Source organism: Bactrocera tryoni, chromosome 5, assembly GCF_016617805.1.
Source record: "Bactrocera tryoni isolate S06 chromosome 5, CSIRO_BtryS06_freeze2, whole genome shotgun sequence".
In the NCBI taxonomy this organism is placed as follows: Eukaryota; Metazoa; Arthropoda; class Insecta; order Diptera; family Tephritidae; genus Bactrocera; species Bactrocera tryoni.
The window spans coordinates 55,988,647-56,014,732 of NC_052503.1; the positions used below are offsets into that span (position 1 = coordinate 55,988,647).

A 26,086-nucleotide genomic window follows, 5' to 3' on the forward strand; every position below is an offset into this window, starting at 1 on the left:
TTTGTTAATTGCTCAAAAAGGCAAACCACATAACATCAGAGAAGAGTTAATATTGCCAGCAATAAATGAAGAAATAACTAATGTGTTTCATAAACCAGCCGCAGATATTATCCGAAAAATTCCTTTGAGTAATAATTCTGTGAAAAGACGAATTGATGAAATGGCTGAAAACATTGAAGAATCATTGTACGATCACCTGAGGTCAAGTCAATTTTCAATTCAGCTCGATGAGTCCACTTTACCAACTAATGAAGCATTGTTGTTGTCTTACGTGAGTTTTATTAAAGAAGAGAAAATATGTGAAGAACTATTATTTGATAGAAATTTAGAGACCGATACAAAAGGCGAAACCATATTCAATATATTGGAAAAGTTTTGCGATGAGAAAGAGATTCCTTTGAAAAATATTGTTTCAGTTGCTACGGATGGCGCTCCGGCTATAACAGGGTGCCATAAAGGCTTCATAGCGTACTTAAAAAATACAAGTAAGGAAGGGCTAAGTTCGGGTGTCACCGAACATTTTATACTCTCGCATGATAAAGTGATAATCGAGTTTTCATTATACGTCATTTACATATTTTTCAAATACCGTATTTTTGTAAAGTTTTATTCCGCTATCATCATTGGTTCCTAATGTACTAAGGCATCAGATGGAATTCAAAATAGCGTTATATTGGAAGAAGGCGTGGTTGTGAACCGATTTCACCTATATTTCGTACATGTCATCAGGGTGTTAAGAAAATATTATATACCGAATATCATTGAAATCGGTCTAGTAGTTCCTGAGATATGGTTTTTGGTCCATAAGTGGGCGAGGCCACGCCTATTTTCAATTTTTAAAAAAAGCCTGGGTGCAGCTTCCTTCTGCAATTTCTTCCGTAAAATTTAGTGTTTCTGACGTTTTTTGTTAGTCGGTTAACGCACTTTTAGTGATTTTCAACATAACCTTTGTATGGGAGGTGGGCGTGGTTAATATCTGATTTCTTACATTTTTGAACTGTATATGGAAATGCCTGAAGAAAACGACTCTGTAGAGTTTGGTTGGCATAGCTATAGTAGTTTCCGAGATACGTACAAAAAACTTAGTAGGGGGCGGGGCAACGCCCACTTTTCCAAAAAAATTACGTCCAAATATGCCCCTCCCTAATGCGATCCCTTGTGCCCAATTTCACTTTAATATCTTTATTTATGGCTTAGTTATGACACTTTATAGGTTTTCGGTTTCCGCCATTTTGTGGGCGTGGCAGTAGGCCGATTTTGCCCATCTTCGAACTTAACCTTCTTATGGAGCCAAGGAATTAAATGCGTGTACCAAGTTTCATCATGATATCTCAATTTTTACTCAAGTTACAGCTTGCACGGACGGACGGACAGACGGACGGACGGACAGACAGACATCCGGATTTCGACTCTACTCGTCACCCTGATCACTTTGGTATATATAACCCTATATCTGACTCTTTTAGTTTTAGGACTTACAAACAACCGTTATGTGAACAAAACTATAATACTCTCCTTAGCAACATTGTTGCGAGAGTATAAAAATTCCAGATGTCATTGGTGTACATTGCGTTATTCATAGACAACTTTTAGTTGCTAGAAACTTAAGTGAAAAACTATTTCAATCACTGCAATATGTCATCAAAGCAGTCAATAAAATCCAGCTTTGTGTTACTAATGACGAGGATTTCAATCGTTTGTTGTTTCATACTGAAGTTCGTTGGCTATCAAGAGGCAATTGTCTGACACGATTCTACAACCTGTTTGACTCTGTTATAGAGTTCTTGGAAACTAAAGATACAGAATTTCAAGACAAGCTCATAACATCAAAGAATGATATAGCTTACATGACAGACCTGTATAAATTGTTCAACGACATGAATCTCCAACTGCAAGGCGATAAACTAAATTTAATTAAAACAAAAAACGTCGAAGCGAAACTGCTTCTACACAAAAAGAATCTGGGCAGACGTGAGTTTCACAATTTTCCGAATTTATCAGTACCATTCAGTATCGACGAATTGTTTGCCTACTGCCAACATTTGGAAAACCTCCACATTGACTTCACCGAACGATACCAGGACATTTTGAACTTGGAAATACCAGACTGGATGTTGGATCCGTTTTCAAATGTCAACACAGCAATGTCACCTCAGCTGGAAGAAGAACTTATAGAATTGACAACAAACGAAGAAATAACAAGTAAGGAAGGGCTAAGTTCGGGTGTCACCGAACATTTTATACTCTCGCATGGTAAAGTGATAATCGAGATTTCATTATTCGTCATTTAAATATTTTTCAAATACCGTATTTTTGTAAAGTTTTATTCCGCTATCATCATTGGTTCCTAATGTTTATACTCGTATTATACAGAGAAGGCATCAGATGGAATTCAAAATAGCTTTATATTAGAAGAAGGCGTGGTTGTGAACCGATTTCAGCCATATTTCGTACATGTCATCAGGGTGTTAAGAAAACATTATATACCGAATTTCATTGAAATCGGTCGAGTAGTTCCTGAGATATGGTTATTGGTCCATAAGTGGGCGGCGCCACGCCCATTTTCAATTTTAAAAAAAAGCCTGGATGCAGCTTCCTTCTGCCACTTCTTCCGTAAAATTTAGTGTTTCTGACGTTTTTTATGAGTCGGTTAACGCACTTTTAGTGATTTTCAACATAACCTTTGTATGGGAGGTGGGCGTGGTGGTTATTATCCGATTTCTTCCATTTTTGAACTGTATATGGAAATGCCTTAAAAAAACGGCTCTGTAGAGTTTGGTTGACATAGCTATAGTAGTTTCCGAGATATGTACAAAAAACTTAGTAGGGGGCGGGGCCACGCCCACTTTTCCAAAACAATTGGGTCCAAATATGCCCCTCCCTAATGCGATCCTTTGTGCCAAATTTCACCTTAATATCTTTATTTATGGCTTAGTTTTGACACTTTATAGGTTTTCGGTTTCCGCCATTTTGTGGGCGTGGCAGTGGGTCGATTTGGCCCATCTTCGAACTTAACCTTCTTATGGAGCCAAGGAATACGTGTACCAAGTTTCATCATGATATCTCAATTTTTACTCAAGTTACAGCTTGCACGAACGGACGGACAGACGGACGGACAGACGGACAGACAGACATCCGGATTTCGACTCTACTCGTGACGATCACTTTGGTATATATAACCCTATATCTGACTCTTTTAGTTTTAGGACTTACAAACAACCGTTATGTGAACAAAACTATAATACTCTCGTTAGCAACATTGTTGCGAGAGTATAAAAATTAAGTTCAAAAATGGTTACCAAGAATTTTGGCTACAAAAACCGATCCCGCAATTGTACCCTGGATTGTGGTCAATCGTTCAACAATTCTTGATAGCATTCCCATCGTTATATTTATGCGGACGTGGATTTAGTGCTGTGACAACACTGCTTACTAAAAAGAGAAATCATTTGCTTGTTACCGAACGTGGCGACATTCGACTGTTCTTGAATAAATTGGAACCTGATATTAACAAACTTATTAAACAGCATCATATTCATCCTTCACATTGGTTTTTATAAAAGGATCGATTATTTTAGTTTTATTTTTAACTAGCTGACCCCGCAGCCGTTGTCCTGCGCGAAATTATGTCTTTTGAATTGAAAAGACAAAAATTCATATTGCGTTGATTATCATTTATTTGAGATTTTTGTACATTTTTTTTCAATGTAACGCAGCTTGATAAACAACAATTTTTGGTTTCTGTTCCGGTGTACAGAAAAGATGGTTTTCCAACTCCAACGATTCCAACGATTGTCATTTCAAATGCAATTTTCCCTGGAAACGGAATACGTTTGAACTCAAATGGCAAATCGTTAGAACTCAAAAGAAATCCGTAGAATCAAGCACTCTGCCCCATGTATTTGATAGGTGCGTCACAATCATATTGCGAAACATAATAACGACAGATCCAACTTTGAGATGCAAATGATGCGGTGGCATACCAAGCCTCTCCAAAGAATTTATTTAGAAATTCCACTGGATAAATCATGGTGTTGTCTTCATTGTCAAGACGATCGATCGATTTGTATGACCGCAAGTCTCCCGGATTTCGACTTTGAATCTTCCAGTTTAAGTCAACAACATCGGTATTTTTGCCAGCTAACATTGCGCATGCATTTAAGGAATCGTACTAACGATAATTTGTCCAATGTTCGTATAAACATTCCTGATGAGTCCATCTTTCGTGAATTGATAAACGGCATATAGAATTGATATCAAACCACCGGAAGTATCAACCGGTATTGACCCATTCCCAATTCTTAGCGTAAACGATGTAAAATGTCTTCGACAATGTAATTTTTTGTCGTATCCCATAATTTGAAGGCTGATCATCGCGAAAAGTGTGTGAACTTCATTCCAGTGATTATCATGTTCCAGCAATTGTAATTGTAATTGTATGTATAATATCAAGGTATTTCCGAATAGAGCAACTTCTCGCAAACGGTTCACTGACGAAAGTTGAGAAAAAACTCGTAAATGTCAATTTTGTTGCCCTGTCTCTGTGTTGAAATAGACTATCTGGTCATTCTCCAAATTAACTGCGAGACGCACAAAGTCGGAAAACGTTCATGAATCGCAAAAGTAAATATCATACAAAGCGCTTTATTGCAGTTCATGTATCGACCGTATCGTTCAAGACCAGTAACCGCCATGTTGCTTCCTTTGGTGACGTATTTACACACGTATTTTATCGATTACACCAAACTGCAATACGCAACATTGACATGACTGTGACATGTGAATTAGACAACAGTGGCGAATATGGTGCGATCCATATGTTATCGACTTCGATATTCACGCCTCTAAATTGAATGCTAAATGTTCTGCCATTGTCATCTGGTGAGCAACGCTGATACATTGGATATCCAACATTTATAGTTTGTGTTTCCGAAAGCTCGTGGATAGTGTTTCGGGCATTTACTGTCAGACATACAAACCGAAGTGGAATTGTAAGGTTCGCAAGGTCCATTTACCATATTGGTTTCCATCACTTCTTATAATACTGAGTCTTTCTCTGCGTCAGGAATTTTCGCAGAAATGATTTCTTCAATTTGATCTGGTGTAACCACCATCCACCATCCAAAGAAGAATGTGTACGTGCGACAAACCTCTCTGTTGTCACTCAACAAAGTACATCTAGCATCTAACAGCACCACATATACCTACATTACTCCAAGATAAAGTCCATGAAACATCGTAACTGTTGTTTGAAAAGTCGTGCTGTGATATCGTGACGATCGCTTGCTGAATGACCGCGACCCATAATTCCGCACGTATGTCATCGCATTTTGGGTGTACTTCTTGCCTTGCCTTGCTTGGGCTGCCATACGTTGATGGCAAAAAGAACGCCGACCGATATTATGGCGACCTCTTTGTGGCTTCGTAACAAATTTCAATCTGCAACACACACAAAGTTTTCATTGAATAATTTTCAGTAATTTTTCTTTTAAAAAGCCGGAATAAAAAAGCAAGCGACCGAAATTGAACAATTTAAATAATTTACAAATCAAAATATTAGAAAACAAAACATCAATCGACATCTATGACATTAAAGAAATACATTAGGTATTTAAACGAGCTTCATGAAAAAACTTACCTTGCATCTCCTAAAGCCAAAATAACTGTGGAATTGTAGTAATAGTTTAGTCAACAGCATCTTCTGCTGCTGGGCCAACTTCTATATGACAACCATTTCAAACTTAAAAATTTATAAAAACTCTCTTGTAAAAAATTTAACTTATTACCTATAGCTTCTAACACTTTAGGGAAACCTAATGACTCAAAGCCATTTGAATACTCCCGCAATTGAATTTCGTTCATTGTTAAATGTAATCTAATCCCTTAAAATTTTCGGTCGGAACATGGTATTATCTCGGTCGGTCAGTATATGAGTTATATATATACATAGTATATGTATATATAAAATTGTTTGGATCCCGATCCTGGTTGACATTTTACCTTAAGGTATTTCCCTGGTTTCGATTCCTGCAAGTTTCAAGAATAAAATATTCGGTTGCACCGGAACTTAGTCTTTCCTTACTTGTTAAACAATAAATATGTATGTGTGGAGTGTTTGGCACATAAAGAGTCGCTACAATCTAGTATTCGTATGAATGTACGTTTTGAGTAAAATTAAATTTTGAAACGTTTTGCTCCTCTTCAATCATTTGAGTTTTATCCACTACGCACAAAAACGGTATTTATAATAAATATTTAAGACTTTCTTTACAAGTATAGACATCGTAGTTTGCGTCAGTTTAAAGTTAAAATGCGTTCTTGATAACTACCGACAGCAAGGAAACGGAGAGTTTGTAGTATTCTCCTTCATATTATTTAGATAAAAGATTCCTTTTTTAAACGAAAATATTTTATGAATCTGCAGCAAACCTTGGTGTTAGGGGTGATCACGAATATTTTTCTTATGCGTAGCACATCAGTTTTAGCCTCAAAATTTTTTTCATCGCCATATAAATCAAAACAAATGTTCATTTTAATATTAATCCATCATTTCGTAAGCAAATCATTTTACAATTTTCATCTGTTTAAATACCTGTCAAATCTTAACTTTCTAGATTGGCAATGAAACTTCAACAAAAAATAGTTGAAATTCTCAATACCAAAAAAAAAGTTGGGTTAATCTGAAGTTGTGTTATTTCAACTTGCCTAGGGCGGACGTGTGGAAAATTTCAGACGGACAAACTCAGCACCTCGGGCAGCTCATTTACATACGTCTATACCTTCTACTTTATAGGATCTCCGACGCTTCCTATGATCTATGAGAAATTATAACAAATTTGATTGTAAACTATTTCCGGATGTTGAATTTTCAATCAACGTATTTTAATATAAGATTTTGCAACATCTGAAAATATTTCGCCGTCTTCGAGCTTTGCAAATTGCGAGAGTAAAAATTGTTCGGTTATTATTTATTCTTAAAAATAGAATTCGAAATATTTCGTTTGCGAATTTGCTACGGACTAAAATTAAAAAAAACTTGTTCATTAAAAAAAAAGATAGAGCACACATAGTATATTATAGTATATAAAATATGTTAACAAGTTGGCCAATAAGTTTAGAAAATAAATGTGCTAGAATATTGCAATACTCGTAATAACGCTTACGAATTAAGTGTAATGAAGTGGAAATTCGTTTTTGCTCGCCAGACAAAAACTCATTATTTTAGCAAACTCTTGAAAATAATGAAAATTTTGCTTGGTTGATGTACATGCACCACACGCCATTCATCAGCTATGTATGTATGTCAGGTCGTCTATCTACCTACAAAGCACGAGTATAAGAACAACTCCACTGTTAAGGCTCACAATGAGAAGAATGGCGTGAAATGATGTTGCCATAGAAGGGCCTCAAGCGTTTTGTCTGCCTTGCACAGTGGGCAGAATTTGCACACATTTAGTTACTTTGTTACACTTGTGCAGCATGGCACAGTGCAAAATTCATTCTCTCATACAGAAGACGTATACATTATTAACACTTTTGGTGATAACTAATACATTTCTTCTTAATTAAGCTGTCAGTAGGGTATTTTTTTTCAAAAAAAAAATTTTTGCATTTTCTGTTCCCTATACCCTTAGAAATAATGTAGAAACCCACTTTACCATTGAAAGGTTTCGAAAAAGGTCCAAAAATAATAATACCGCTGGACGTTCGGAGCGCTCAGAGTGCACACCTCAAACTTTAAACGCGTTTTTCTCAAACACACACTTTTTTAAACTGGCGGACATGATTCCGGTCGAACTACTCAACCGATTTGCATAATTTTCTCTTTTTAAATGTTCACAAAACGCCTGGCTATCGTCCCTACTATACTCATAATTTTTTATAATTTATTGACAATGTTATGACAAAATGTATGTAAAAAAAACATGAGGAAAAATTAAAAATAAAGTTAATTATTTTTTTATTTATCAACATTTTTTCATGATTCTGGTAGGGACGATAACCATTCACGTACTTTTTAATAATAAATTGCGGTTTTGTGTTTCACGCAGCCATTTCTCCGACAGATGTCATCAAAAAATTCCAAAAAAAAATTTGTTTATACACTCCACGATATACTCGTACCTCATGATACGAAAAAAGTTCTATTGTAGAATACAAATTTCTATGGAAAATAATGTCAAAAAAACAGGCCGGTTTACCCTACTGGCCCCTTAAATAATTTGTATATTCTGAATTTCCAGATTCTCTGCTGAACTCTGATGTCTATATGGATATCAAACAAAAGAAAATTATTTTAATATATTGATAATCCACTTTAAAAGTATATTTAAAATGTCTGATGCCGTTTTTTCTTCGTTCAATAAATTAATTTAAAAATTGTGAAAAATCTCAGTTTTAATAAGTCTGAGTGCCTTGTACCACTATTGATTGGATTTAAAAATCATTCTAGGAGCTTTCTTTACTAGGCGTACATGCATACGTACATATATATGTATGTACAACTAAGTAGTACTGCGTCGCATAGTTGACAAGTCAATGTCGTTGCGATATTGGAAGCTTTGGAATTGAATTGAATAAATAGAAGCCAAACCACTAGGCAAAAAATCATAATTACAGCGTGTCCATGTTTAATAGCGGTTATTCAGATTCTTGGCTTCTTTTCAATACACCTAAAGACGAGCCTCTCATAGGTAAATTTCGTGCTCATTTTCCTACTTCCTGGATACGATGAAACCCATCTGATTTCTGAGCAAAGTGTACCGACCTTGTTGAGGTCCTATGATTCGGTGAGAGTTAATCAAGGTTAAAAATACGTAGATAAGGTACTTAGATAAGCCAAGACTTTTGTTTGTTTTCGTACGAATGGGGCGATTTTCGAGTAGTTTTTAATGTTATCTCTGTTAATATAATATGTTGATGAGATAGAGATGTATCTTACACCCATGTCGTCCCCCTCAAAGTAATGACCTTGGCCACAATTGTAACAACGTTCTTTCCAATCCCCAAAACAGTTGTTAAAGTCAATTTTCGGAATAGACTTCAATGCGGGTACGGATCATGTTAAACTCAATTGATTCAAAACGGTTTCCCCAGAGCAATCGGTTGAGTTTTCTGAATAGCCAGAAGTCACACGGAGCTAAATCAGGCAAATACGGTGGTTGCGACACGATATTGGTTTAAAATTAGCCAAAAAACTCACGAAGAATCAATAAAGTATTTGACGGTGCATTAGCGTGGTGCAAAAGCTATGGGTTGTCGGCCCATAATTCCGACTTGTTTTTACGAATAGCTTTGCGCAAACGACGCATAACACTCAAATAGTGTGCCTTGTTTGACAGTTTGGCCGGTCGGAAGGAGTTTGGAGTGCACCACATCTCGATAACCGAAGAAAACTTTCAACATTACCTTGACTTTTTGACATGCTTTATTATGGTTTTCGGCATCGGCTCACCTTTGCACCGATATTCGGCCGATTGATCCTCTGTTTCCGGGTCGTAAGCATAGATCCAAGACTCATCGCAGTCGGTTTTCGAAAAAATGTAGTGATTTCGGAACCAATCGTGCTTTTTTTCAAAAAGGTTTTCACAGACCCTTCCGATATTCCAACGATAACATTAAAATCTCTGACTGTTAATCTTCGATTCTCAAGCTCCAATTACTTTATTTTATTGACGTGTTGATCATCAGTTGATTATTTTGATGTGGCACTTGGCACAGATGTCACTGACAGTCATACCAACTTAGAAACAAAATTCTTTCATTTTACCGTATTTAAATCGAAAGCTAATCTCGTCATCAAAGTAAAACTTCATCCGAATAGTGTCTTTAAGACATGCTCTTTCACGTGTAATAATTGTATTATAACTACAGAAGATTACGAATTTGTAGACCCCAACGTATGCTCTTTTACCAAAACTTAAATCAGGTCAATACTCTCCTTGCCCCAAAAACCCAATTGAAAGATTTTCAAACTTCCTTTTGACTCGTATACATCGGTCATGTGAGCTATCTTAGAGAAATTCAGATGGTTGCTCCTCCTGACAAAAGTGTGTGTCCTTGTGTCTAGAGTGGCTAAAATGGGTGAATTCTTCCCTTAGTCCTCTTATACCTAATATACAGATTTTCAAACATTCAAACATTATATCCTATACCATGATACCAGTTTTTCCATTAAATCTCACAAAGTGTAATATGATGTATTTTTCCCGTAAATCTCGGCATCACTCTCCTTATGTAATAAAATCCTATAGACTAGAGCAAGTTTTCAACTTTGTTGATTTGGAAGTTACTACGGACCTTAACCTTAACTTGTTCACCTTACGGTTGAACGTATCACCTAAAACTATTCGATATACATAGATATAGGGTTATCCAGAAATCCGGGCCACTGTCTGCACGTCCGTCTGTGCATGCTGTAACTGGCGTAAAAATGGAAATATGTTGACGAAACTTGGCATGCGGGTTCCTTAGTACAAAAAAACCACGGGCCACTACCACGCCCACAAATTGCCATTCACCGAAAACCTATAAAGTGCCAAAAATATGCACTAAATTAAGATATAAAACTGTCATTTGGCACAGGGGATCGCAGCAGCAAGGGGCACCTGTGTATACAAAAATTTGAAAAAGGGGGCGTGGCTCCGCTTCCTAATACGTTTAATATGCATGTCTCCCAAACCACTAAAGCTACAACAACCAAATTCGCCCAGCACGAATGGTACAAGAACTTCTACTGATAATGTGAAATTGAATGAAAATTAAAATGGATGAAAACCCCGCTCACTCCCCATATTACGGTACTGTTCAAAACTACTAAAAGCGTGATGAATCAATAATTAAGTGCACCAGAAACGTAAAATTTTGTCGGAGGGATAGTATGACAATGCTTTATAGGGGCCGGGGTAAAAATTGTACGATGGGTGTGGCACCGCCCACTTTTTGGGGAAATCCCATAACTCGGGACACGTCCGACCGATTTCGACAAAATTTGGGAAGTGGCATTCTTTTCATATTCCTGTGCCACCCTGTGAAAATGAGTGAAATCGGACAATAAGCACGCCTACTTCTCATATAGCACAATTTTAAATTCCACCTGATACGTTCAGTTTCCAGTACACAAATGAATAAGCAATTAATATAATGGAATTTTTGCACAAATAATGCATTTAGTGTATGCCACCTTATGACCAGAAATTGTTCAAATCCAACCAAAACTGTTCAACACCCTAGGTACCGAATATATTGATCGAAAATATCGGTCAATGTGTGGGATATATAATTGATATTCAGGCATAATCCCTTTCTATCAATAGTTTGTCTGCATGTCAAAAATGGGTTGATCGGACTAATACTTCCCTTAGCCTCCATATACTTAATATAAAGAATTTCGAACGTCCGGTATACTGCATAAATCGGCCAATATGTGAGTTATCCCAATGAAAATAGGAGGGTGTGTTTTATTCATAACAGTGTATCTTTGTGCCTAAAATAGATAAATTCGAGCGAAAACTTGGCCTAGCCCCTATATGACTAATATCAGGATTTTCGAATATCCGGCTGAATTTACTCTATTTGATTGGTTTTACACTTTAAAGTATTTCCCTGGTTTTGATTCTTGCAAGTTGCAAGAGTATAAAATGTTCGGTTGCATCCTAACTTAGCCCTTCCTTACTTGTTATTCTTGGTAAGTATCTACACGGCGTTAATAATTAATAAGCTGGTTTGGAATTGCTTCGAAAAATATGCAGTAAAATTTAATAATGAAACTTTTTTCTGGGTTCTGAACATTTGTAACTAATATATTTATCAAATAAAAAACATTGCGAGGTGTGATTACTTATTTCAAAAACTGAAAATGGTTAAGGGCAACCATATAATTAATTTTTACACAGATTTGTTAAATAGTAAACAAGCGATATAAATATTCGCTGATAGTGACTCATATATTTCAGTAAAAGTCGTCAGCAACTAGCTGTTTACTATGGAATATCTGTACATCCATTAAATGTGCATTAGGTAGGGATCCAATATTTTCCATACTCTCTATGGGGCGGTCTAACGGAAAGCCGAGTGGTAGGTGATCCAAGCTCGTGCTGCTCATGCCCATACCGCAAACGTCGTGGTCCATATCTAGTTGGTGCACTGTAGGCCGCCAATCAGTTGTCACTGGTGTGATGATGACCAGCATTTGCATTGGCAATCCTTCGACTCGGCCGCGTGGCAATAATAAGCGATGTGGAAAGCGACAACTCTGTCCTTGCACTTGGTCCAATGTAATATCCGCATCACCTTCGAGTGCTTGCATTACACTCTTGTAGATTTCGGTAAATGGGGTCGTATCTCGTGCAGTCCAGGTAATGTCGTGAGATTTACGCGTGATTACATTGCGTCCGCTGTGAAGGTCCGCTATGAAAGTATCCAATAAAATAAAGTTTTGGCGTTGGCGGTTTAATTGTGTTCCCAGTTCATTAGTGTCTGTCTTCGGCCCAAGAAGTATACGGACGACTACACGTTTATTAAGATTTGCGGTAACATCAACGTTGATGGTGAATGTTTGATGATTGAGACGTTGTTGACGTGCGACAACCATACGTTGCGAAATACCTCTCAATTGGTTGGCTGACGTTGCGGCATTAATGAGGTCTACATCGTCAGTATCCACATATGTTCGTAACTTGTCAACACTCACGTCGTTGATGCTAACACCATTCGTTTGAAGCTCTTCTTTACTGTAGCTACCTAACTGTTGCTGACGTTGTAAATCAGCGATTTGAACAATACGACGAAGCAAGTGCAGTAAAATTGGATTTTCAGTGTCCATACTTATTTGATTTAGTGTTTGAAAGTTGGCGTTAATGTCCTCAGTTTGGAGTATAATTTCACTCAAGATATTCAAAAGATTCACACCTTGACCGATCGATCGCTTGCCCAATAGGATGTCACCGATCAATTGATCAATACCAACTGCATTACGAATATCGTTCCTTTGATCATTTTCAACTCCACGAAGTATTTCTTTTTCAATTATCGCATGTAAACGACTTTCAACATCTCTAATACGGTTAAGAAGTATTCTGCTTCGACGAGAGTTAAGACGTATCCTGTTTAAGCGAAGGGCTAAGCGTTGATCTGGAGAATTTGAAAGTCGTTCATTGGTAAAGCTATCTGCCGGAATTGTGTCATCCTGTATTTGAAGTATATCTTGAATACCCACTGAAATATGTTCCAAATTGATCCGTGCCATTAACTGTTGAAGGTTGTGCAAAAGCAACTCTCCATCACGTTTTTGATTCCAATAATGGTCACGGTTTACAACAAGCAGGCTGCGAGGAGATCGGTATCGCCCCATACCAGATCCTTCAACTTCAATATCGTGCACATTACCGTCGTGTTGGGAGGTGATATGAATAGGATCATTGTTCAACCGCCTTCGATTCATGTCAATCCTCAGTTGGGCGCTTGGGTTTATTTCATTTTGTCCATTGACTTCCTGTTCAGAGTGAATACCGATATTTCCCATTCCGCGTGCAACAGTTGTCCAAATTCTTGGGTCCTCCATGATTCTCTCTTTACTGATAACATCGTCGTTATTACTATGAATAAAGTTCAACCAGCTATGTCCTATTCTTGCATAGACATTTTTCCATTCCTCCTGATTTTTGTCGACATTACGCCTTTCCTCCAATATAGATTCCTGTTTCTGGTTTTCTTTTTCCCACTGGTTCATTTCACGACTACCGACGTGCTCTAGACCTTTATTGCTGATATCAACATCTTGAACCTGATTATTTGTTTGTACATAATCATTTGTGTGACCAATGTTTAGCGGTGAAGAACTGTCCACAACTGAGTTGTCAACTACATGGTTTTTCCTTTGACGATGCATTGCCATTTGTCTGTTCCAGTCCATTGGCATATCCACACCTAAATCGATACGTTGGGCTAATCCACGATGTTCGGTGTTAGCGGCATCATACCCACCAAAATGTTCGCCTTGAATTGAGATGTGACTGTTAATTTGGTTAACTCCTGATTGACCCCAACGGCCGTTCAAATCAATAGCCGTTTTAGGCTGTTCACCTCTGAAATACATCCGGTTGTTGACAACAGCTTGTTGGCTGTTATGATTGATGTGTAATAAACGTTCATCATCAGCCGTGGTTGTTGGCAGCGGAACGCCAACTTGGTTATTGTGCCAGCCTACTTGAGGGGTTTCCTTGAAATAATCATTAAACGGATTTCGCAAATAAATAGTGTTATCACTATGTTTCCAATGAAGGTTCGATGAATCATCGTTGCCAATCTCAACTCGTCGCACCTTCTTTTCACTTTCGCTATTAATGAACCGATCAGAAGGATCATCATTGCTCAAGATATTCCGATTCAAACCGGACCAAAGACGCCGACCAAAATAAATAAAACGATCTTTGTCTGTGTCTAAGTCTACTGCATGGATGCCTCTCATATTCTGACCTCGTATTTGTTCTTCTTTGCGCCGAATTTCACTCTCCAACATCGACCCTACGTTTCTTTCTAAACTAACTCGTCCTAGCACCGGTCGATTTACGTCCACTCTCATCTGTTGCTCATTTTGCAGCTCTGACTCGTGTTCACTTAAGCACAAATCATTGATCAAAGAATGCAGGAATGATTGGAAGCCAACGTCATTTGTAAATAATCGAACTTCCCTCTCCTTGCGCAAAACATTAGAGGACAATGTTACCGGTAAGACTATGCGACCATCATCGCGCATGTTAATATGCGTAGCATCGTTTGCAGCTCCAACTTTACGCCCTTGTACTTCCATACGCATTTCACGCCATGGCATCCACAGCTGTTCACGATCTAAAGTATTTATCGGATTAGTATTCCTATTCCACAGCTTATTTAACCTAATTATTTCGAGTATTCTCGGGCGTTTAGTTTGTCTACTGTACGTACTGGAACTACTCAATTGATTGAAATTAATTTCTTTGGCTCGGCGAAGTATGTCCGCATCTAGATAAAGCTTTGGTAAAATTTCGTGTATGCCTGGCACAACTAAGTTCTGAGTGTCATTTCGATCGCGTATAGCAAGCAACAATGAGTTCACTAGTAGAACGCCGTTAACGTGAACTCGGGCATATAGCAAATTCCGTTGTAGTGTATCCCAATCGCGTGAACGTACGAAGACGCGATAAAGCCCAATCATTTGACGAACATCATCGACATCGGCTATGGTATACATATTATCCTCAGCCAACAAACGTTGGTTACGACTTAGTTCTATCACACGAGCCATTTCATCGTCGATGCCCTAAAAGTGAACAAAAAATACAAAATAAAAATTTTAAAGACTGGAAAATTATATCGAAATACCCCAACGTAACGAGTCTGATCATCGACTAAATGTTCAGGTTGCAACTTTGACATCTGCAAGAGTTCTTCGTCGTTCACATTTGGTTCTTGCACGTGTTGAAGTATGTCCAATAGGAATTTCTGTCGCAAAAGATCTTCATGACTCATTTGAGAAATATGACGCGTGCCTAAATACGTTGAAATACATAAGTCCGATATTATGGAAAACGATTTGAAAAGTCCTTTACCGATATTTCCAACGGGTGCACCTCCTCTTCGGATGTCTACATTATCAATCACTGCGGCTGCTCCGAAGCTGATCAACCCGATCAGGGTAAAGATGAAAATCTTCATTTCACTGGAGCTGCTGAATTTGAGTGTTAAGGATTTAAACAAGTTAACTTCACTCTGAGATGTGTTGATTAAAGCAGTTAATCTGAGATCTTTTATACTAAATCAATTGGGTAATGTTTACCAGCCGCAGGCTTGGTGCATTTATCTTTCCGCCAAGTTGCAATTTTAAAGCGTAAACAATTCCAGCGGTTTTTTTTTTTTGATATTTTCGTTTCTGAATCTCATACTTCCTCAGACAATATGACAAATGTTAAAGGCATTGTCGATCGCAAATGATGTTATTTGTTAATGTGAAAGTTCTTATCTATGAACGCTATATGAAGCCCACATCAGAAATTATGCAATTTTCCTTCTTCTGTCGTCAGCTAAAGATCCCTATTCTGATATTTGCACAGAATATGTCTATTTCATCTGTATTTTAATTCATCAATCATAAGTAATAGTAAAATTATAATAAAATAACTATATAATATTAAGAGCTATTATGCTACATCAAAAATCGTCTCATTTTAAGAAAAAAATTTAAAGTCAGTAAAAAGATTTATATGATTTCTTTTGCACTCTTGGCCACGCAAAGCTTACCACTATTCTTTCTTAAATATTTTCCGGACTTTTTCGTTCGTTCCGGATTTTTTTCTTTGGTTTTTTTGTTTTTAGTAAGCGTAAGGAAACTAAATTATACTATCTAATTATAATTATAGTTTTTAATTTATTACGTTTAATGAGTAGAACACAATTTTGCTTTTCGGTGCTTAAGCAAAAACGGCCGATTTTATTGTTTTTAAAGTGATACACCTACTAAACTTCGTGTTTCAATTAAAAAAAAAAATAAAATAAAATATTACTTTCAAATAGTGTGTAAATGAAATTAAATTAAAAAAATTAAATATATCATTTTTTCATCGCATGTCAGTCTCTTACATTTCGAGCTCATTTTGGAAAGCTCACTAGCTTTCAATTGATTTATCTATGTACATACATACATATATCTGAATGTGTTTTGCTTTTAATTAATAATATTTTTGATTAATCTGTTATTAACTTATCAATAGAGTCAAATGTGCACAATGCTTCAAAATTTTGAGTGGTAAGGTTTGTATGTCCACGAGTGTAAACTTATTTACGTACACATATGTACCTATATATGTATGTGTATAAAAATGTCAAAAAAAAAAACAATTGCAATTAAAATGAAATTAATATTTTCAGCTAGGCTATTCCCCCACATCGTCTGATTGTATTTTGTTTATGAATAGATTTTGACAAGTGAACATTTGACCCTAAACTCGGGCATAGAATTCTCAAAGCATAGCTTCTATCAGAGATAAGATTTTTGCGAACTCTTCGGTAATAGGGATGTGTGTTTATGCGCACAACGTCAATGTACTTCAACCAGAGAATGTATATCGTCACCTGAAATGCAAAATAACGTAACACCATTTTCGGTAAATTACAATGGCGTGAATGAAACACGAAATAAAATGGAACATGAGTGAAAAAAAATTGTAATATTGGTTAAAACTGGTTTATATCTGAGTGCAGAACTTGAAAATGTTGAACACATGTAATATTATGTATGCAATTTGAAGTAGTGAAGCGTAATCAATAAGACACTCTATTTCGAATTTTTTGAAGATACGTTATTTTGCATTTCAGGTGACGATATATAGAATATATTCTCTGCTTCAACAGCGGCATTTTGTTATTCACGAAACTGTTCCCAGCACATTTTCAACCGATGCCTAAAAGTATGCAATATTTATTGACGGCAATTGCAGAAAATGCTAGTGAATTCTACCAAATGCCAAAATGTTTATAGTTCCGGTATCTCACGAGACACTCTACCAACTGGAGCGAAATTCGATGCTTCACATTCTCAAAATGCTGAAAGGGGTTCAAAATGATCCAGCAATTTGTTCCATTTCAATAATTATAATTCAGTTGAAGCTGGCTTTTCCATACGCGAGATGAAAAACGGAATCAGGATGAAGTTATGAAAATAGCATTGTCGGCAACATTTTAAATATAGTAGATTAATTATGAGCAATTTATCGAATACTTGAAAAGTGACCCACAGTCATCCAAAATAAAATACATACATATTTGCATTGAAATATTAGTCCAGAAAGTGCTTGCTTACACCGATATACGGTACATACCTGTATGTATGTATGTGCAACATACGCGATTTAGTTTTATACACAGTTATTTTACTGCTTTCATTAGAAGAATTAACTTATATCTGTCATATTGGCTTATTTTTAGTCACGGTATATATCTGATAATATTCGAAATTATGCAAACATAAATATTTCTATAATATAATATATTTGTTTTCTTTCGTAAAAAAGGACTAAAACTTACAGAACAGTGAGACAGTGTGGAAGCGCCTTGTGTAAAAAAAAATTCTTTCAACAGAAACATTGTTAACCGTCGTACAATATCATAGCAGAAACAGTCAAAAACGCTACTCCCTTCCTTAGCGAGCATGTGTTAAAAGTTGAGCCCGTGGTAAAAACGCAGAAATCAGCCATCTTTGTTTGTTTTCATTTGAACAGTGTTGCCATTGCTCAATACGCATATATAGTTTTGTACAAATCTATGTTTTCAATTACAATTTTTCATAATATAAAATATCAAAACTGAAAACAAACTACTAAAAATAGTTTATATATTTATAAATAATAGCAATCGACTCTGATTTTGAGTTATTTTAATACAATTTCAAACATATTGAAGACAACATTTATAATTACTACAGTATATAGAGATTGGCATCCCTGCGTTGTGAGAGAGCAATCAGCTGACACGTTTCCACGGCAAAAATCCAAATGCAGTGGATTTCTACGGCATTCTACGGCAAAGAGAGAAGGGAGTAGCGTTTTTCACTGTTCACTTACATTGCGCGCCCATAAGATAATGCGGATCAGCTGACACGGGCCACGATTCTACGTTTTTCACTGTTCCCACTATCAGTAATAACACGTAAGGAATGGCTAAGTTCGGGTTTAGCCAATAACCCAACTTGCCAAGATCAAAACCGTGGAAATACCTTCAGGTGCATATTATTATAAGTGTTGCGGGGTCTAGGGCAAGTTTTCACCCGATTTTATTCATTTAATAGCCTTGACAGACGGCAGCGTTAATCCGGATTAACTGCGCACTTAATCAGATCCAAATTTGTAGGTGACAGACGGCAGCTATGCGAGTTTGAAACTCTCATAAACAGCTCATTGTCCTTTTTATAATATTTTCAATGAAAATTGATAGAAGATAAACTTTACGGTTGTTAGACGACCAATTTTTACCAAACCATTTTTTATTACAAAAACATATCAACAAATTATTTTTAAAACTGCATCATAACATAGAAGTTTTATTGATATTATATTGAGAATTTGATAAACAGCTGTCAGGGTTGCTTGTATTTCATTCACAATAGATGAAAATTGGCCATTTTTAACAATGTTGCCAACGAAAATCTCACAAACTCTCTAAAATTTTGAGAGTTATTTTTGGATTCAGCAACGGACTTAGCTGTGGTAACTCCTGAATTAATCCCGAAAAATGCAATTAATCTGGTTTAACGCTGCCGTCTGTCAATGCTATAACACAAAGATACACCGTTATTAGAAAAACATACTCTTCACATTTTGTTAAAATAACTCACACATTTGCCAATATATGCGGTATAAAGTCAAATGGAAGTTCGAAAATCTTTCTATTAGATATACGACGGCAGCTAAAGAAATTATTGATCCAATTCAATCAAAGGATTCTCCGAATTTCCTCACAGACTAAACGATATTTTCAATAAAAAATTCGCAATTGGAACTTTGATTTCCATATTCAGTATCTGGGAACTTGAACAGTTTTGGTCCATTTGAACAAATTTTGGTCTGAGGGATTCTACTTTAAGCAAAGTTTTATGCTCATATATTGATTGGTGCTTCATTTGCATTTTGAAAAGTGAAAGAATCATATAGGATTTAAAATTGGGTTATATTAGAAGTAGGCGTGATTGTAGTTCGATTTCGTTTGTTTTCATACTGGAATAAAGGCATGTCAAGGTAACATTATATACTAAATTCGATCGATATCGATCAAGTAGATCCTGATATATGGATTTTCACCTAAATAGAGGCGGTGCCACAACCACGCCTACTTTCCATATAGCACAATTTTAATTTACACTTGATTCATTCAGCTTCCAGTACACAAATCAAGAAGCAATTAATATAACGGGATACAACTTTGCACGAATAATGACTTTATTGTATGCCACCTCATGATCAAAAATTGCTGCTGAAATCCAATAAAAACAGTTCAAGCCCCATAAGTACCGAATATTTAGTCCCCGTATTTGGTATTATGGGTAAATTGACTTCTGATGGAAAATGTCAGTAAATGTGTGATATATATGACTCAAATTAAGGGATAATCCTTCGCTTATAATGGTATGTCTGTATTTCAAAAATGGGTTGAATCGATCCAATACTTCCCTTAGCCCCCATATACCTAATATATGTAAAGATTTTCGAACTTCGGGGTGACTTTATGCTGCATATATCGGCCAATATGTTAGTTATCCCAATGAAAATAAGAGGGTGAGTTTTATTCATGACTGTGTATCTTTGTGCCTAAAATAGATAAATTTGAGCGAACTTGGCCTAGCTCCTAATTAACTAATATCAGGTTTTGGGAACATCCGGCTGACTTTACTGTATATGATTGGTTTTACACCTTAAAGTATTTCCCTGGTTTTGATTCTTGCAAGTTGCAACAGTTAAATATTTAAAACTTTTAATTTTAAATTAAACTATATATATTTTTTCTTAATCTAGAGAACTTCCTCTAACCGCACATAATCATTTTAACCCCGAATCAGGTGATGCTGTAATTAAATTTACCCCCAAATTTAACCAAATTTCGTGCTTAATATTATCTTAACATTCCTAGGTTACGGCGAAATCTGAATACATGCTCGCTCACTTCGCATGTAACGAAATTCTTAAATTCATCTAATTCTTTCACTTAACAGTCAAGTGTCGAAATCAGACCATAATTGTTCAACATTCCAAAAACCGCCCTTGATTCTTGAACATTCCCAGAATATAAAATGTTGGTTCTACCCGCACTTAACCATAAATTTCTCATTTAAATAAATTTTAATGAATATTTGAACAAAAAATTTTAATATTTTCTATAAGGTTTCTAAATTTTCCAATAATGCTCATACAAGTATAAACGCTGGCGTATTTCTTTCTGTCTTTAAAAGCTTTATTTATCGAATAAAAAATATTTTACATATCAGTATTAACGAAAAGAAATTGTGTTTTTAGCAGAAATACAATACAAAATTCAAAGTGTGAGAGTAATCAAAGTGAAAACCTGTTCATATAAGTGTTACAGCTTCGGCAAATGCAACTAGCAGTGAGTATCTCAAGCACTGCGGCGACTGTCATATTGGATAACAGTTTCGACCAACTGAATGTTGGGCACATCCAAACGTTGTCCATCAACAATTTGCCTATCCAGCGGGTAATTCAGCGGCAATTGGTCCACGCCGATAGCAGCGATTCCCAAACCACTGATTTGCCGTGCTTCAACATGTAACAACTCCTCTTGCTGGTTTAATGGGGTCACTGCAACCATAATCTGTACAGGCAAACCTCCATTAGCAGAGCCACGTGGTAATACAAGATTTCTTGGGAGCTGGCGAGTAACACCCGATTGTACATTGATTTGTCCAGTCATTATCTGACGGTAGATTTGGCTAATAGTGGAGACTTCCCTGTTGTATCCATTGAATTGGCGTGAATTGCGTTCGATATTGTTAACACCTGCCTGCAATTGTTGTACATAAGCATCGATGAGAATGAAGTTATTGCGATTTTGTGCCAAAGATACACGACGTCCAGTATTATCGATTTGAGGTGCGAGCAATATACGTATGGCAACTTCTTGTTGATGTTGAGATTCAATACCCAAAGAGATGGTGAATGGTTGATAATTTAAACGCTGTTGGCGAGCCACCACTTTTTGGCCAAGTTGTTGCAGATTGTTGGCGTTCGATTGCAAAAGCTGCTGATCGATCATATTGACAAGATCCACGTCCGCAACCTCAGTATAGGTGACCAAAGGATCGATTTGAACATTTTGAACTTTAATGTCACCATTGCCGCTCAGTTGGCTGCTGGTGTATGGTTGCAATTTCTGACGGTAATCATCGATCAGTTGGGCCAATGATAAAATGGTTTGTTGAGTTACTGGACTGCGTAAAGAGCCGAACAATAAAACAAGTGGAGTCACCTCATTCACTTGACCAACTTGATTTCCAACAATGCGTTGTATTTGTTGTTGCAGTTCTTGTAAAGTACGCTTCACAGCGATCGATAGTTGTTGTTGCTCGAGTACAATTCTACCACCAATAACATCTGCGACAACATATAGCGCCCGTTCGCTTCCTTCGCTAATACCAGCCTCTTCCCGAATTTGATCAACGAGTGCACGGATTTGTTGAATTATTTGATCTACTTCCTGCTGCACAAGCTGAATATCTTGTTGCTGGGAAATACTTCCTTCAAGGGTTTCCACAATGCGCTGAATGTTCAATCTGGCAGCCAATTCTTGTATACTTTGCAAAAGTATTTCACCGCGTCGAGCATAACTTAACTGCTGAGTGGTCTCAATACTACGAATAATACCCTCATGTAATCCTCCCAGTTCCCGATATTGTTCGGCATTGCGATAACTAACTCGTTTACCTTCATCGCTGCGATAACGTTTGCCACTTTGCCCACGATTGTGTGTGTCACGAACTACACGATCAATCACCACTTGGTCATCTCCAACATTGGCGTTAACCACTTCTTGCGGTCCATAGGGGAGCACACGATAGGTCTGCTGCTGTTGTTGACCTTGATATTGGTCTTGTTGTTGAATTCTTGGTTCATATTGGTATTCGTAGTTTTTGTAATAATATTGTTGGCTACCGTATGGATTATAATAAGTCGAGCTATATACTGGATAATTGTAACTGTACCTTGCTCCTTGATTTGGTTGACCACCATAATAATATTGCTGATCTGCGTAACCATATTGAGATCCCTGATACTGCTGACGACCATATGGTATACCATAGTACGAACCGTATTGAGATCCTTTCTGCTGTTCGCCATATGAGTTGTATCCATACTGAGATCCTTGATTTTGTTGACCATATGAGTTGTAACCATATTGGGATCCCTGATTCTGTTGACGACCATAGGAGTATTCATTGTCTTTGTATCCATACTGAGATCCTTGATTTTGTTGACCGTATGATTTGTAACCATATTGGGATCCCTGATTCTGTTGACGACCATAGGAGTATTCATTGTCTTTGTATCCATACTGAGATCCTTGATTTTGTTGACCATATGAGTTGTAACCATATTGGGATCCCTGATTCTGTTGACGACCATAGGAGTATTCATTGTCTTTGTATCCATACTGCGATCCTTGATTTTGTTGACCATATGAGTTGTAACCATATTGGGATCCCTGATTCTGTTGGCGACCGTAGGAGTATTCGTTGTCTTTGTATCCATACTGAGATCCTTGATTTTGTTGACCATATGAGTTGTAACCATATTGGGATCCCTGATTCTGTTGACGACCATAGGAGTATTCATTGTCTTTGTATGCCTGATTCTGTTGATCATATTGAGATCCCTGATTCTGTTGACGAGCATAGTAGTATTCTTTTCCTTTGTAGCCATACAGAGGTCCCTGTTTCTGTTGACGCCCGTAGGAATAATCATTTTCCTTGTAATTATATTGACCTGCTTGGTTTTGTTGACGATCGTAAGAATATTCCGGACCTGTGTAACCATATTGCGTTGTTTGATATTGTTGACGAGCATATTCTTGGTCGTTGTAACCGTATTGGTTTTGCTGACTGTAGAAAGGATTTACATATGCTGAATATCCACCGTTATCCACACGACGACGACGTCCAACAAACAGTAGACGTGGACTGCCTACATCAACTTGGGGTAATCCATTAGAACCGATTGCATTTTGCTGACCTCCCTCTATACTTTCAGTAACAGCTTGCACCAGCTGATCATTAACAATATGGTTCCACGCAACGTTCAGATCAACATCGTTTGTTAAATCAGTTCCGTCTCTTCCCTCTACCGGCACAACAATTTTTTCTTGTATATAACTGCTTTCTACAACGTATTCACCACCGTTTTCTTTACTGTTAACTGTACGTCCTTCAGGAGCAATTCCAAACCGGCCGAAACCATACCTCTGTGCGCTATATCTCTGTTGCAATGGATTGTAGTTACCGTAGTTGCCTAATTGAAACAATGAACCAATTCGGCGCAGACCGAAGATGTCGAATATACTTGATTTTATATTCGCCCGTGCTTCTTGTGAAATCAAACCACTATAATCAACATTTTGCGCATAGTTGAGTACATAGTTGTCATAATATAACTGTGGTAATATCTCATTCATTGGTGGTAACACCAGATCCTGAGTATCTGGACGGTCACGTATTGCCAGCGAGAGGGCATCCACGAACATAACTGCGTTGAAATAAAGACGCGCATAGACAACATTTCTTTGGAAAACGTTGAAGTCACGAGCGAGCACTAAGAAACGTTGAAGTCCAACTAATTGGCGTATATTTGAGATATCTACTGGGTTGTAGACGCCATTACGACCGATAACCTCCCGATTTTCGGCCTGTTGTAAGAACTGCTGTAAAATTTCATCGTTTGGCTAAATAAAAAAAAAAATATTAACCTGATGCATTCTGAAAATCAGAAGTCAGTTAGAAGCTCACCAGCAAATACATATTGGGATCCGTAACAAGTTCCTGACCCAGTTGGACGAGCTGATTGTTAACCAAGGGCTTCTGTACTTGGAGTAGTACATCGAGCAGAAATTCTTGATGCTGACGCTGATCCGCGCCCGCAGAAGTATAACCTTGATCCGGGTACACAGATAATAAAATATTATATTAACCAAATCTTTCGAAAGTGAATTCGCCTTGAGTGACTCACCCATTTGTCCAGTGCGTACATTGTTTAGGTGTAAGAGTTTCTGCGCCAAACCGTAGTGTCCTGCTGTGGCGCAGCAGACAAGGCAGCTTAATAGAAGTACGAAGGTCCTCATGTCGAAGATTAACAAATACTCTCGCCAAGTAATTGAATGGAAATGTATCCGCTGGGCTCTACCAATCAATGTCGGTAGACAACTGTATTAGACTCCAGCCCAGTATCGGCTTATATAGCGACAGGCCACGCTTTATCAATGGCTTGGTCCATTTCATTATCTCAATACAGTAAACTTGCGATACTTTTTTGGTAATTAATGCCATTGTTTTCGTTTCGTTTAACCCTCAACTTACTTACAAGTGCAAATCAATGAACTTTTTACAGGCGGTCGGTCTTATCGCCATGAAACGAAATGCATTTGTCCAATTCGCCGTTGTTGGTATGCATGTATGTTTGCAGCTTTGCACATATGAAGGTGACTTATCACCAAGAGACATATGTATGTACATATATATAACCTGTGAAGACGTGCGTGACTGACGTCCTTTATGGTTCATATTAACATTAAGACTCACTTGCTATTTTTGAATTGTAACTTGTGTATGAGAGATGTCGCATCATCTGTTTGCACTGGAGTATTAATAAAGCGGTCTTTGACTTCCCAGATGCTTAGCAACTGTTGATTTCGAACCTGCACTTTGAACATGTAATTAACAATAAGTTGAAGTTGTGGGGACAGAACTCGATGACAGGAAGTGAAGAGAAGTTGTCCAAGGAAGTTTTGTTCCTTGGTGGCACTTTGAGGCCCGAAGTTCTTCTGTTTTGATGCGTATTAGATCTCTTGATTAAAAATAAATATCCAGAAAAATGTATCAATGCAAGTGGTTTTATACAAATCCTCTGCTTGTCTTCAAATTGTGACCTTCGGTTTAGTATTACACTTTATTAGTAGATATGTAATTTTTAATTTTTTATTTATTCACTAAGCACATAGTGGCTATTTGTCCATCCATCCTTCCGCTTAACAGTATATTACAAGTACATACGTATATAAAGTCTAATGTTTTAAATAAAAATAGGTCGTTAATTTACTAATAAGAATTGTTTGCAATTTTTTAGCTGATGAATTGAAGACCTAGTTCAAGAAATATGTACGTAGAAAATATTTATTTGGAGTAGATGACAGTACCATATCCATGCACAAATCGTTGCTTTGTTATAAAGCACGTACTTATAATCTATATTAATTACTGTTAACATACAGATTTTCCTTAAATTTAGTTTTAATCAGCCGATTTAGTATGTAGCCTTGAGCATAACTACTGAAGTATACATAC

General features: G+C 37.0%; 2 protein-coding genes across 2 annotated transcripts; both read right to left on the bottom strand.

Moving 5' to 3' along the window:
* Window positions 1–11,835: 11,835 nt before the first annotated feature.
* On the bottom strand, window positions 11,836–17,928 carry LOC120778370 (fat-body protein 1). Its single transcript, XM_040110157.1, has 4 exons — window positions 17,853–17,928; window positions 15,588–15,703; window positions 15,361–15,527; window positions 11,836–15,298 (listed from the first exon to the last, which is right to left on the bottom strand). Exons 1-4 carry the CDS (start codon window positions 17,873–17,875, stop codon window positions 11,951–11,953), a joined length of 3,654 nt encoding a protein of 1,217 aa, XP_039966091.1. The 5' UTR covers window positions 17,876–17,928; the 3' UTR covers window positions 11,836–11,950.
* A 3,082-nt stretch (window positions 17,929–21,010) lies between these two features.
* LOC120778211 (fat-body protein 1-like) lies at window positions 21,011–25,082 on the bottom strand. The gene is made up of 3 exons (XM_040109968.1): window positions 24,756–25,082; window positions 24,536–24,678; window positions 21,011–24,471 (listed from the first exon to the last, which is right to left on the bottom strand). Exons 1-3 carry the CDS (start codon window positions 24,865–24,867, stop codon window positions 21,136–21,138), a joined length of 3,591 nt encoding a protein of 1,196 aa, XP_039965902.1. The 5' UTR covers window positions 24,868–25,082; the 3' UTR covers window positions 21,011–21,135.
* Between the last annotated feature and the right edge of the window lie 1,004 nt (window positions 25,083–26,086).